At 41.4% G+C, this 13,352-nt stretch overlaps 1 protein-coding gene across 6 annotated transcripts in view; it reads right to left on the reverse strand.

Annotated features, from left to right (window-relative positions):
• KDM4C (lysine demethylase 4C) overlaps window positions 1–13,352 on the reverse strand; it is a 209,774-nt gene that overhangs the window by 151,143 nt on the left and 45,279 nt on the right. For all 6 annotated transcript variants that reach the window (XM_035140870.3, XM_088659061.1, XM_035140866.3 and 3 more), the window contains one exon: window positions 11,702–11,839. In XM_035140870.3, the coding sequence (XP_034996761.1) occupies window positions 11,702–11,839 (138 nt within the window). The remainder of the gene's footprint in view (window positions 1–11,701; window positions 11,840–13,352) is intronic.

The raw sequence follows: 13,352 nt of genomic DNA on the forward strand, positions 1-13,352 counted from the left end.
GTCTATCAGTATGTCTTATTTTCGGGGTATGGCTTGTATCGCGCAATTGCTTAGAAATCCTGCTATGGCTTATATAATGACTACGTCTTAAAAAAGGGGAAACACGGTACAAGAGATCCAAATTTGGAAGAATGCTTCAAATTACAAAAGATATGAACATATGTTACCTTTTTTATTTATTTTTTATTTTATTGAGACCAGATTGAGAAGTAGCACTCTAGCTTTCTTCTAAAAGTATCAGTTACAAGTGCTTCCAAGTTGAAAATTGTGCAGATTTGGCTCTTTACTGCAACATAGGGTTGTAGTGTTGTGGTATCTTTCTTTGCAGAACTCAACTATTACAGGATATATTGACAGATAAGAAACAACTGTTTGGATTTCTCCTTTTCAGCAATCTGGCCAAATGAAATTGCTGAATGCACTGAACTGGCTTCACTTTTTTTCTATTCTTAATGTCCCTCTTCGTGTTGGCATTAAGGATGAATGGATGTTAGGGATTAGGGGAAATATGTAAAGCAATCCATCTGCCTATTCTGCTGTGAGCACCGTTTTATTAAAAAGAAAAAAAACCTTTTGCAGTTACAAGCTGTTTCTGCCAGAAAGTTGCACGTGAAGGTAGCTACTTCTCCCCAAAGGATTTTTTAAAAGTACATCTGGTGTGAGGATATTCATGTTATCATACATAAAACTTGCTTGTCTTTGACCAAATTGCTACCATGTGATTTGCAGCTATATGTTTGCAGGGAACACTTAAGTATACTACACACAGAATGAAAGTCTTCTTTCGCATTATACTAGTGTCATATTCCACCTGCCACTTTACACGTCGTACTTGATGAAAAGTATAGACACAAACATTTGACCTGCTTTCAATGGGCGCTTATCACCAGGAGCACATTTATGCAGGGTTATTGTTGATGAATGAGGCAGCCACCTCATCCCTTCCTGCCTGGCAGTCCCACTCCTAATGATTATTGCAATCATGCATGGTGTTTAATTTTCATTAAACAGACGAGCGAAGTCTCTGGTGATAAGTGACAAACAAGATCCTGAAGGATTGGCACTAGGAAAATTTCCACTAGAGACAAACATCATTTTTTCTTGAGGGGATAGAATTAAAAATGTTCATTGTGCTACATAAAATAAAAATGCAAGGGGAAACTTATTATCAGCCAAAGCTTTGTTTGTACTTATAAATACACACATGCCACATATTCTTGTTCATTATTAGAATTAAGAAAAACATAGTCATGTGGCAAGGTGAACACAACACTAGGCAATAATGCTTTCTTTGTGTGGTGTATTTTATTTTCAAGAAAAATATAAACATGAACATCGTCATTATCAATACAATTGCTTCCCCTCCTTTCCCCCTCTCTCAAAACTGAAGAACAATGCATCAAATTTTCCCATAAATCTATATGCATAGTTGGTGGGTGCCAGTCATTAGGATGTTCACTCTGATAATTCGCAAAGGGGTGAATATTTCAACAAAAAAATCCATAATGGATATGTCATTCAGGGTGCATTACTCTCTTAAGTTAGTTTATCTGAAAAAGTGATTTTCCGTATGTCAGAGGCGCTGATGCGGCTACTCTAGAGTAACGACTCCTCGCAGCATATTCCTTTCAGGCTTTTATTAAGTGCTGATTATTTACAGTGCTCAGAGCGATCTATATACATGCTTTCGGTCAGGTGTCAGAACCTCCGAATGGAGATTGGCGCGTTTTCTTCCAGCAAAGAAGCTTTGGGAGACCCATCCTCTTCCCCCGACGTTTTCTGCGCAATTCCGGCGTCGGGGGAATTGGCCTTCCCCCCTGGCTCCCCCTTTCCTGTCCCACCTGGGTCAGTGGCTCCGCAACCTTGCCTGAGCCTCGGGCACCACTTCCTGATTCTCCGCTGGAGGCAGAGCTCTCCCCCGCGCTTGGGGATGGGCTGGACCTTAAGATGGAAGGGACTTCTCGGTATTCCCTGTCCCTCACACCGTACATTCTGTTTCCATTGTACAAGGTGTCCTTCCATTTTATTTTTTATTTTTTATTTGCTATAAGTAGTTGTGCCACAACCAAAAGAAAAGTGACAAGTTCCTTGTGTAATAATTTGGGTATCTCTAAAGATTGTTAATAAAACTAGGCATAGATTACGTTGTACATCCTGGTTTGAGTCAATCACCCATCTCCTACTACCCTCCTGAGAAAAACCCCAGCCCACCCTCCCACTATATATCAGTGGATCAGAAGAAGTGTACATGCACACGAAAGCTTATACCAAGAACAAACTTAGTTGGTCTCTAAGGTGTTACTGGACAATTTTTTAAAAAAATTATATATTTTGACTGTGTCAGACCAACACAGCTACCTACCTGAATCTAGAATCCTGGTTGGTGATTTTGCTTATTTCTTTAAATGCCCTTTCCCCCAAATGGCTGCCACTAATTCACATGTCCACCACATACGAAAAGTCATGTCAAGTACCTCGCACCCTCTCCAACATGTAAAAGTGGCAACTATGCAATACTGGGAATCTATGAAGGCCAAACCTATCTGTTGATTCGAAACACAAACATGCAAGCTCTATCCTTGTGATTAGCACCAGTCTTATGCATATTTTTTCATTACCATAGCAGATAATTTATCTAGGCTATCCTGGAAGAGAGCACATCAGCAGATTTGCTGGGAGTGATCATGAAAAAGCAATGAAGAGTGATAGACCTCTCTTGTGGGGTGCGTGACATAGACATGCACATAGGATTTTCTGTCTGTATGCTGATAAGCAGATTGTGGCATGCACATTGAGGAAAGGGGAGAAATATGCTGATTTCTGCCTCCACAGGGAAGGGTCGTGTCCCATGCAATTATACAGCACGTTTTCAGCGTTCAACGCACCTGACACACATTATTTAGAGAGAGCTTTCACAAACAGGCAGCATTAGAGATTTGAATTCGAAAGGCATACTATCAGATCAGATGCAATCACTACGGAAGCCAAGAAAATTTAGAAATCTGTACCATTTCAAAGATTTATTACAAAGATATTTTTAACTTGTTGCCTATATATTTATCATAACTATAGTTAGAACTGCAACAAGACAACCAAATAACTGGAATGCACAAATGACAAAAAGACATCAACGCTGCAGTATTTTTCCCCTATCACTTTCCCTAATATGCTCTAATGTACAGCACCCAGAAGACGTTAGATTGGCTCTTGTAGACTTTAAACAGGAAGGTTTTAGGAATGTAGCTTATTTCAGGTATGTATCTGCTTAATTGAGCATCAATGATTAGAATGGTATCGTGTATCAAATAAAACTTGTTTTTAATTAAACCATTTATTGCTATAAAAATCAGCAGCAGCTTGAACATTTGTTGCTGCTAGTATCACTCCTTTTAGTCTGCCAAATTTTCAGGCATAGCTATTCGTTTTACCTATTCAAATGTAAATGTAGATGGTACTACAAATACCATCTTTTCTTTGGATAACACAGGCAAGATGTGTTCTTTTTAAAACCTCAAGACAACATATTCTTTTTAAAGTCAGGGAAATTAGCATAGCAAATAATTTTCTTCCCTTTAGAGATAGTTCTAGGTGCTTGAGGCTGCAGTAGGAACAGAAAATATCTTCACAAATGTCTCCAAACAGTCAAGCTGAAAATCTAAGCCAAAGTTTCATTTAACAGTCTGTCAGTTTTTTGATGTGAAGCTAATGAATGCAGTGGCAAACAAATCCATCAAACCTAACATCAAAACAACTGCACTTCATCACACTAAAGGGGGGGGGGGGAATGAAATACAACCTGCAGGCCAGCACTTTGATCTAACCTACCCACACAACAAAGGTCTCTAAGCAGCTCCTGCTGCAGAATATGCATGAGTGATTATGGACTACATCTCACAAAAGAAGCTAATCATTTTTAGTTACCGTGATTTCAGAAGACTGCCAAACATCTTGCTTTCGGTACTAGTCAGTTCAATATGGGATCATCATGAGAGGGGGGGGGACTTTTGAGGTACCCTCAAAACCTGCTATAATCTATAGCAATGTTTATAAACTCCTCCCTTTGGAATATATAAACATAATAAAAAGACAAGGAAATGAGATTTGGGAGAAAAGTACAGGATTTTTAAATTCTCTAGTTTGCAATGAACTAGAACAGGCATCCCCAAACTGCAGCCCTCCAGATGTTTTGGCCTATAACTCCCATGTTCCCTAGCTAACAGGACCAGTGGTCGGGGAAGATGGGAATTGTAGTCCAAAACATCTGGAGGGCCGAAGTTTGGGGATGCCTGAACTAGAAACACCAAGGATGCAGTCCTGTAAATGGGTATCTGCATTTCTACCCGACTGCAATATGTGGTTATGTGCACATAACTGCAACACATACAAATTGTCTCCTTTTAGATACGTTAAAATGATTGTGACAGATGTGACATATATTATTTTCTGTTTTGGTCCTTTCCAATAAAGGTCACCACCTTTTGGTTCACTCAATTCATCGGTATATGTCGTATAATCTATAGTTAACATAGATTAACTATATAGATTATAGATTATATAGATTATATATAGATTATTATTCGCATTAATGTTAAGACTGGACCAGCACCACATCATCACCATGCAGCTTTATCTGCAAGCTACTGCTTACAGCGCCGAGAGCCTTTTGCCGGTTCCCTCCCTGCAAGAAGTGAAGTTACAGAGAACCAGGCAGAGGGCCTTCTCAGTGGTGGCACCCGCCCTGTGGAACGCCCTCCCGTCAGATGTCATGGAAATAAGCAACTATCCTACTTTTAAAAGACATCTGAAGGCAGCCCTGTTTAGGGAAGTTTTTTTAATGTTTAATGCTGTATTGTGTTTTTAATATTCGATTGGGAGCTGCCCAGAATGGCTGGGGAAACCCAGCCAGATGGACGGGGTATAAATAAATAATTATTATTACTACTACTACTACTACTACTACTACTACTACGTGCCTTGTTCTACACCTAAAAAAAATTATCATCCATTTCTTTCGGTGGTTTTTAATTTATTGTCGTTTTTCATGCTGTTTGCCAATGGCTAAGATAGGAAATGGAGTTGCAAGCATTGGAAGAGAAGATGTGATCCCCAACTTTGTCATAATTCCTGTATTCAGACACGAGGTGACAGTGTTCCCCCTTCTGAAGGACAGGTGCCAATGGAAAACTGCTGCCTCAAAAAGTGAAAGCAAAGCTCCTGCTGTGCACATGGCTCTCTCTTCCCTTCTTTGATGCCCAGGTTATGCTGGGCAGTGAACTGTTCAGTGGGCACTGTTGTACATCTTCTGCTGGTGTGTTGTGCAGTAAAAAAAAAGAAAGAAAGTACTTTAGGTTTGCCTCTTTTTTCCAGGACACACCCTCCTTTTCACGGGTTAAATTTCTATCCGGGTGGATTTTTAAAACCTACCAAAATGTCTTTGGTTATACTTTCTGGATGAGACATAAGACATAACTGGTGGGTGAAGGATTGCTTTCCTCTTCTCCTGCCCCCCTCAGCAATGTATCACAGCTTCGATAGCCTACATATAGTGGGAGTATTTAAAATGAGAGTCATCATACCATCCTCTTTTTTTGCTCTTCAAAGTATGGCCACCCTAATGACTAATTCCAAGTATATTCTGATGCTTGCAAAAGAGCTTGTGCAATATGTTACCTATTGCAGTGAATTCTTGCAGAGGCTTTTGGGGAACAGTGATATTTTTCCCTTTGTTCCCAGTTCTTTGAGTCATTTTACTGTACAAAGACAAAAAGCCACCCTGTTACAAAGGACAATTTCGATATTAGGAAGTACCATACCATACCAAAACAAAGCAACAAAACAGTTGCTTTGTCTCACAGTTGTGCATCCCAATTTTTATTTTATTTGCCTTTTTAAAAATATGTAATGAAATTGAGATGGGGGGTTATTACTCTGGGGGGGGTTGTTCTTGTTTTTATTAGGTCTTTTGTGTTTTTGTCTTGTATTTTTATGTTGTGAACCGCTCTGAAATCTACAGATGAAGGGCAGTATACAAATGTAATAAATTAGTGTTGGTGTTGGTGTTGGTGTTGTTGTTGTTGCTGCTGCTGCTGCTGCTGCTGCTGCTGCTGCTGCTGCTATTTTAGAACACCTTGCTAAAAAGTCCCAAATATACTATGGGATTATTGTGGTATCAAAAATTTAAAATATTACACTTCTTCTTGAAAAGGAAAATCAGGTGCACTGGAAGACTATTATGTGTTCACTGTAATAGTGTAGAAGAATGCAATTGCAAGGTAAAGAGTTTAAATTTGCAACCATCTGATAATTCCATCTTGAAAATAAGATCTACATGGTGCATCTTTTAGGAAAGAATTTGTATTTTTGCCCTAAAGTATATCAACTCCTCCCTCCACAAATGTTTCTACTGGCTTCAGCCAAAATTGACCAGGAGGAGAAATTCTATTTTATTTTACTTTATTTATTTCTTCTAGGACTGGCATGGGCTAAGATTTATCTTAATATTTAGCAATTATAAAAAAAAATATTGGGGGGTGTCCTGATGTTCTATCACATACTTTCTGACCCCAATAATTGGCATTTGGGAGGAAGACAAATCATGATTCATTATCAAGCTTCTTAGCATATCACCTATTGGCCTTTCAATTGCAATAGGAAATGGATCATTCACTTCTCTAGAAAGGTTTTACATAAATTTCATGAAAGTGTATTCACACAATGATAAGAATTATATCCTCCTCCGCCTTCTTTTACCCTGCAAATCAACAGCACTAGAGAAATTCCACTTTTTAATTAATTAGCTAATAAATAATGAAGACTGCAGGAATGGCAACAGTATAGCTTACATTATAAAATCTTTCAGTGACCTTATCTGCAACATTTAAAGCTCATAATAATATCGAGTGAAACAGACAAAGTAGTTAAAAGAGTGGGATATACTGGGCAGTGGGCTAAAAAGCCTCATCCTCATGAAACAATGTTCACAGGAGAAGGGAAGAAGAGCCTAACGCAGCCCACTCACCTTCTCAATCCAGCCCATGGGAATCAGTGTGCTTTTACATGAGTAGAATGCATCCTTTTGTTTAAAATGCATCTCTGGGTTATTTGTGGGGACTGCCTAATCTCTCTGAGGCCCAGGATCTCCAAGGTGTTATTATTTGCAGACCGTAAGGTCCTCCGCGGGGCATACCAGGAGAGGCGGTCGCATAGGTACGAGGGTCCTAGGCATAGTAGGGCTTTAAAGGTTAAAACCAGCACCTTAAACCTGATCCTGTACTCCACGGGGAGGCAGTGCAGCTGGTATAGCACTGGATGAATGTGATCCCGCAGCGAAGACCCCATAAGAAGTCTCGCTGCAGCATTCTGCACCCGCTGGACTTTCTGGGTCAGTTTCAAGGGCAGCAATATTGTGATGTTTAGCTGGGGATATATCGTGATGTTGAAAACCAGATATCACCCAGACCTAATCAATGTTAGAGTTGAGAAAAGAGCTAGTTCTGACACAGGCAGGTGACTATAGCAGAAACATGCAGATTCTCAAACTAGACCACTGACATTGCAATTCGAGGACCCGCCCCCCGCGAGAAATAAAAGACACAGTGACACATGAATTTAGGTTAATGGGTAAAATAAGGCCACAACTTTAATGGTTAGAGCAAGTGAGAGGTATTGGCTTAGGCATTGGACACACAAGCAAGCATGACTCCACCCCACTCTGCAGGGAGTCCTATAAGGTTAACACCCAGTGGGAGGAGCCTGTTGATGCAAATACAACTGGAAGCTTCCCCTGATGTCACCGGGGGTTGTGCCATGGCCCTAGCCACCAGCAGGGCATCGGACAGGATCCACAATCACCGGATCCCTTTAACAGGATACCCCTAAAAGAGGAGGGTTGGATGATGGCCACAACCAGTCCTCAAACACACAAGACCAATACTTTCTACCTTCTTTTAGGTAGAAAGAATATTCCACCTAAACATTAGGAAGAACTTCCTGACAGTAAGAGCTGTTCGGCAGTGGAATTTGCTACCAAGGAGAGTGGTGGAGTCTCCTTCTTTGGAGGTCTTTAAGCAGAGGCTTGACAGGCATATGTCAAGAATGCTTTGATGGTGTTTCCTGCTTGGCAGGGGGTTGGACTGGATGGCCCTTGTGGTCTCTTCCAACTCTATGATTCTATGATTCTATGAATACATATTCCAATGCCTAACCACCACCCGAGCCAAAGACGCTCGCCGCCAATACCCTCACTGCTGTAACAAATTCCTAATGCTTTTTGTGATATCGGCCAACCACACGTCATTTCCTTGGTTGGAAAGATTAAATCCATCATCATGAAACAGAGCCACCTCGCTGAACGTGATGTCAGGGTGCTCAATAACAAGGCCATGCATATAACGCAGTTTGCGAGCCACCACACGATTCAAGAGTTTCCTGGATTTGTCGATGGCCCGTGCTGGCTTAAATGTAGTCAAGCCCCGCCCCCCAGCCGGCCCTATTGGCCAGCTGAGAGGCTTGGCGCGGCAGCAGGGATAGGCTGGAGCAGGGGGCCGAAAACACACACACACCCCTCGCTTAGCGCGGGAAGTGGCTCCCGCTCACAATGTGTCCCCTCTTCAAGGAGGAGAGATCTTTTCAAACTCCTGAGTACACAAGTTGGTATAAATGCTCAGCAAACGGATATACAAAATATTGTATGAACTTACATGCTGAGATTCTACCAAATGGCTCTTTGAAGAGCAGAAACTGATGCTCTGCCAGGGATCTACCCATGTTCCTTAGCTGCTCATACTCAACAGCCAGAGGCAAACAGTATCAGGAAGCCAAAAGGTGCCTGAAAGAAAAGCTCCACAAAAGCCACTAAACAGACCTTTGTCTGTCTCTCAGTTTGCCTGGGAATAAGTCAGTGGGCAGCACCAATTTTGCTGGCATTCTAAGGCTTGAATAGTTCAGGTGGCCCCTGTTAAAATCCGGTTGCTGACCATGTCATCAAGCAAACAGATGACAGCTTAAAGTTGTGAATGGGTTTTGCAACACTGAATATGCAGAATGTTTCTTTTTCTACTGATGCAGTAGGGAATCTTGGCCAGGGAGAAACATACAAGCTTACTTTCAGCTTAAAGTAATGCTTTTTAATGGAATCACTTCTAAAGAAATCTTTATTTTCTAAGAACGGGGCGGGGGGTAATCAAAGCAGTATGTAAACATTTATGTTCAGCAGTTTTAATGTCTGCATATAGCTCCTAGTTCAGCAGAAATATTGCAGGCTCAGCACAAATTAAAAGAGACCCCAGCAAAACACATAAAGTAATTGTCACTGGTTCATCTGTTTTACTAACATTCACAAAATGCACTCGAGTAAAATGACTCCAAAATGTTGTCCACGTAAAGACACAACTCTAGCCAACCAAGATGGATATAAGCTCCATTAGGTAAATAATAAAATCCACAGAAGTCTGGGGGAAAGTCCCATCTGCCCTTCTTTCACATCTTAAAATGTCATCTCATCATCAGTATGCTTATTGGCCTCTAACATAAAGCTCAGAAACAGAAGCTTTGTAACATGGATTCGTGGTGCAGACTGGAGTAGGATGAGTTTGTGGCATCGGGCAAATTATAGAATCATAGAGCTGGAATGGACAACAAGGGTCATCTGAAATGCAGGAATCTCAGCTAAAGCATCCATGACAGACAGCCACAGGCCAGCTGTACCTCAGCACTGCCAAATGTGCAACTGCAGGCAGATGGGGGTGAATGGAGGAAAGCAAACAGAAGAGATGCTCACCCTCCAGTTCAATAGCTTTCAAACTGTGTTCTAGGGAATCTTGAGGTGCAGCAATAAGATCTATAATACAGTGGACGCAACAGGTTACAGATGCTTCAGGTTACAGGCTCCACTAACCCAGAAATAGTACCTTGGGTTAAGAACTTTGCTTCAGGATGAGAACAGAAATTGTGTGGCGGCAGCACGGTGGCAGCAGGAGGCCCCATTAGCTAAAGTGGTACCTCAAGTTAAGAACAGTTTCACGTTAAGAACGGACCTCCGGAACGAATTAAGTTCTTAACCCGAGGTACCACTGTAGTGGACAAGCTTCCTTGAAAGAAAGGTTACATACCACTGCTGCTCTTTCCTGCAATGCAAGGCTCCAGGGAAACAGGGGGGGGGGCAGTCTAGCATTCATTATCTGCTTATGTGAGGCAATGGGTAGCCCCATCAACACCCTGCCTGAAGCAAGTAGAACACTTCTAGAATATGAGTGTCTGAAATTATCAAACATCTATACAAGTGCCAAAACCTCTTGGTCTCACATAGCAACATGGGTTTCGTTCTCTTGCAATATCTTACGAATTTCCTTAAAGAAAAATCTGTTTACTTTCAAGTGTAATACAGGAAAAAAGTAGTAGTAAACAAATACTTGAAAACAAAGCAAAACAACACATCTAACACTGTCTGGTAGATGACAGCCACACAAAACATTGCACCAGAGCAATAAAAGAGGAATGGCAAATAAGGAATAGAATACTCAAGGATATGCAGTCATCAAAGCCATGATGTGCAATTTCCTTGCACCTCTGGTCCCACCAGAATGCTAAGTGCAACACACACACCCATCTACTGTGTCACTCTGCTCTGTTCACATACGTAAGGAACAGCCACCACATATGTCAACAGTTGGGTTATTATCACAGCTCTCAGCAGCACATACCCAATAAGTGCTGCTTTGTTCCATTGCATTGTTTTTGGTTTCTCCAAGTAGCAAAACTAGTGTTGTAGTCCTTCCTCACCCCCAGAATCTGGGCAACTGAAAGTGCCATCTGTTGTAAACAAAATCTGCCCTTTTCCCCCTATGGGCTATCCAAGAGCCCGTAGAGAGCCCTTAAGTGGGTTCCCTATCGGTAGGCAAAAATAAAAGAGGCCAACCAGAGAATATTGAGAAGCAAAGCAGCTAGTGCAGTGTTTCTCCTAAAATAAGCCATACCCCAAAAATAAGCCATAGTGATAGGCAGTGTAACCTTGTAGGTTAAACTGTACCATACTTAATAAAAAATAAGACATCCCCTGAAAATAAGCCACCGTGGTTTTTTTTTTTAGGAAAAAGAAATATAAGACGGTGTCTTATTTTTGGAGAAACACAGTAAGCCTGATCTTTATTAAACTGTTGCAACAGGGTCCTCACTCACCACAAGCAGGAGAGAAGAGGAACCCAGAACAAAGGTGTGCCATCCCTTATATAGACTTTTGAAATTGCCCACCCTCAAACTCAAGACCACCCCCAGAAACATCATACATACAGAACGGGTGGACTACAACAGAAATCTGAGTGCATTTTTATCCTGTCTGCCAGGTTACCTGATTGGATTACCTGGGCATCCTGGCCACTCTTTTGTTATGATAACTACTCAATCCCTGAATCCAGATCACAGGTCACAGGCTCACCCTATTCATATCTTAAATGTGCCCTTAGACGGGATTTGTGAGCAAAGAGACAATGGAGAGACTCCCCATTTCCTTCGATCTTGCAGAGAAATATTTGTGGTCATTTGGGAGAGACAAAATGGTTTCAGGACTTCTTTCTGTTGGGTTTAATGACAAAGAGAAAAACCGAAGTACCTGGCTATCATTTGTTCACAGTCGGTGGCAATGGAACCATGCATTTTGTGATTTTAAAATGGATAGCTTTGGTATTAATAATGTAATCTGACTTACCAACTTAGCTACTTTTCCATAGTCAATCCACCTGATTGTTGCAAAGTTCGTTGACTCAGCACAGTTGAAACCGTGATTAAATCCCGCGTGGTATCCATATGGGAAAGTGATCATAAACTCTCCTGCCTCCTGTGTTATCTAAAAAAATGAAAAGACAATGAATAAAAATTGTCCAGGTGTTTCTTCCCTTAGATTTTCCATTTCACCTGTGGTCTTGGATGGCCGCATCTGCATGGGCCACATGGACTGGTTATATTGACTCAATGTTTCCTTAAAAAAAAAAAACCGCCAGCCTCTACCCAAAGGCTTTCATGAGAGCTTTTTGGTTCATAGGAAAGAAATTGACCATTTTCACTTGTCCCGAAGAAGTATATACTCATACTCTGCATAAATGAATGAAATTGGCACAAATAAGTAACAATGGGAAATTGGGGGGGGGGTCAATAGCCGACAGGGTGGCCATGTGTCCTACTTCATGGAGATCAGCTCTCTACTTGAATGTTGTTCAGTCCAATCTCTCATGCTCACCATTCTAAAAAAAGAAAACTCATAGGACAACTGGAAGAAAACACAGAATTCCGCAACACTGATGGAAGTTGGTAAAGTTTTCCATCCAAGATTTGCTTGGCCCCCTGTACCAAGAAACATCTGGCAATTTTTCCCCCTGCCACACCTTGTGTTCTAAAGACTGTCAAGTTTGCTATCAGGTAGTAGGACAAGTATCGCCAAACTGCAGCCATCCAGATGTTTTGGCCTACAACTCCCATGATCCCTAGCTAAGAGGACCAGTGGTCAGGGATGATGGGAATTGTAGTCCAAAACATCTGGAGGGCTGAAGTTTGGGGGCGCCTGTAGTAGGATATTACTGTTATAGAAAGCCATTAACCATTTGATCATTTCCTGAAGAGGACATCTCTAACAAAAGGCTGTGAGATGTTTTACTGACCTTCTTAAAGACAGCACCATTATAAGTATAATTAAAACTAACATGGTAAGAACCAATTAAATATCTCCCTCCCTGAGCAAGAACCAGGATTCAGGGAGAAAACAGTACTGAAGCAATGCATAGCGACATAGTAAGTCAGTAAGTACAGGGTGGAACTACATCAGCCATCAAATAAGATAGAGCCAGCCATTGTGAAATTCACCAAACTAGCTCAGAGGCGCCAGGTCACCCCCCAGAATGCGGTGACATCACACAAGCACAGGCTGGCTCAAGATTGAGAGGGCCTGGCCCCCTTAAAACAAATATTGAGGGGGTTGATGTACCTTTGACCCCCAAAAGCTGATGCTCCTGCTTTAGCATACATTTAAGCAGCAGGCAAATTTCTCAACCTTTGTCCATTTGTATTCATCTGTCGTCTCTCATGGTTGTCTGACTTCTCTTTCTCCTTCCATTCCCCTCTCAAGCAACTTTTCCTTATGACTTTTCCATCCTCCCCCTGCCTGAGTTTATCACCTGTTGCACCTCAAGGAGATCATACTATAGCAAGCCAATTTTGTACTGCATTATGGCTCTCTGATAAGTTTTCTGCCTGGTTGCCTAAAAAAAAAACACCACCCAGTAGGTTTCTGAGCTCCAGGCTTAACTAATAAAGCACAGTCCATCTGAGCTGTCTAGACAATACTCTTCCAGGACAAATACTTAGGC

This window comes from Zootoca vivipara, chromosome 15 (genome assembly GCF_965207765.1).
Source record: "Zootoca vivipara chromosome 15, rZooViv2.hap1.1, whole genome shotgun sequence".
In the NCBI taxonomy this organism is placed as follows: domain Eukaryota; kingdom Metazoa; phylum Chordata; class Lepidosauria; order Squamata; family Lacertidae; genus Zootoca; species Zootoca vivipara.